General features: G+C 41.3%; 1 protein-coding gene across 1 annotated transcript; it reads left to right on the forward strand.

The window, feature by feature from the left end:
• Positions 1–429: 429 nt before the first annotated feature.
• Positions 430–1,050, forward strand: LOC133890452 (uncharacterized). Its single transcript, XM_062330827.1, has 2 exons — positions 430–823; positions 919–1,050. The coding sequence occupies exons 1-2, from the start codon at positions 514–516 to the stop codon at positions 933–935; spliced, it is 327 nt and encodes a 108-aa protein (XP_062186811.1). The 5' UTR covers positions 430–513; the 3' UTR covers positions 936–1,050.
• Positions 1,051–1,738: the final 688 nt, after the last annotated feature.

The raw sequence follows: 1,738 nt of genomic DNA on the forward strand, positions 1-1,738 counted from the left end.
TTTAATTTGCGATCGATTCTTGAAAAAGAGAAGCTTTCTGGAACAAACTTTATTGATTGGTATAGAAATCTGAGAATTGTTCTCAAACAAGAGAAAAAGGAATATGTTCTAGAGGTCCCCTATCCTGATGAACCAGCTGATAATGCTCCTGCCGCGGATCGGAGGGCTTATGAGAAGCACACCAACGATTCACTGGATGTTAGCTGCCTCATGCTTGCCTGTATGTCCTCTGAGCTTCAGAAGCAATATGAGAACAGGGATACCCATGATATGATTGTGGGACTCCGAGGCATGTTTGAGAACCAAGCTCGGGCCGAGAGGTACAACACCTCAAAGTCCTTGTTTGCGTGCAGGTTAACAGAAGGCAGTCCAGTCAGTCCTCATGTGATCAAAATGATTGGTTACATTGAAAGCCTGGAAAAACTTGGTTTTCCCCTTAGCCCTGAGTTGGCTACGGATGTAATTCTCCAGTCGCTCCCTGCGAGCTTCGAGCCGTTCATTTTGAACTTTCATATGAACAGCATGGAGAAAAGCATGGCTGAATTGCATGGGATGCTAAAAACTGCTGAGGAAAGCATTAAGAAGAGCTCTAGTCATGTGATGATGGTTCAAAAGGATAGCAAGAAGAGAAAGCGCAAGGACAAGGCTAAAACTTCGGATGAGATCTCGAGTTCTAAGCCTAAACCTGTTGGAAAGCCCAAGGCTGGTCCTGCCGCTTCTGACACTTGCCACCACTGCCATAAGACTGGTCATTGGCGGAGGAACTGCAAATTGTACTTGGAAGAACTCAAAAAGAAGAAGGGAAGTAAGACTTCATCTTCAGGTATAAATGTTATTGAAATTAATCTTGCTACTCGTCCTGATGATTCATGGGTATTTGATACCGGATCAATGATTCATACTTGCAAATCGTTGCAGGGACTGAAAAGGACTAGGAAGTGTGCAAGAGGCGAACTGGATGCTCGCGTCGGCAATGGTGCAAAAGTTGCTGCGTTGGCCGTTGGCGTTTACTCCTTATCGCTACCCTCAGGATTAGTTTTGGAATTAAATAATTGTTATTATATTCCTGCCTTGGGCAAAAACATTATCTCTTCTTCATGTTTGGAAGAAGACGGTTATGAATTCATAATAAAGAACAAGTGTTGTTCGATATTTTTGAATGGTATGCTCTATGGTAATTGTCCATTAGTAAATGGATTATATATATTGGATCTTGAGGATATAACTATCTATAACATTGATACAAAGAAGCCTCGGCTTAATGATTTGAATCCCACTTTTGTTTGGTATTGTCGATTAGGTCATATAAATGAGAAGCGTATGCAGAAGCTCCATAAAGATGGTCTTCTACATTCATTTGATTTCGAATCATTTGATACATGCGAGTCTTGTTTACTTGGCAAGATGACTAAGACGCCTTTCACTGGTCGAAGTGAGAGGACAAATGAATTATTGGCCCTAGTACATACAGATGTATGTGGACCGATGAGTTCTACAGCTAGAGGTGGTTTTCAGTATTTCATTACTTTCACCGATGACTTTAGTAGATATGGTTACATCTACCTAATGAGGCACAAGTCTGAATCCTTTGAAAAGTTCAAGGAGTTCCAGAATGAAGTACAAAATCATATAGGCAAGACAATTAAATTTCTGCGATCAGATCGTGGAGGTGAATATTTGAGCCATGAATTTGGTGATCATCTAAGGCAATGTGGAATCGTTCCACAATTGACTCCAC

This window comes from Phragmites australis, chromosome 14, assembly GCF_958298935.1.
Source record: "Phragmites australis chromosome 14, lpPhrAust1.1, whole genome shotgun sequence".
Taxonomy (NCBI): Eukaryota; Viridiplantae; Streptophyta; class Magnoliopsida; order Poales; family Poaceae; genus Phragmites; species Phragmites australis.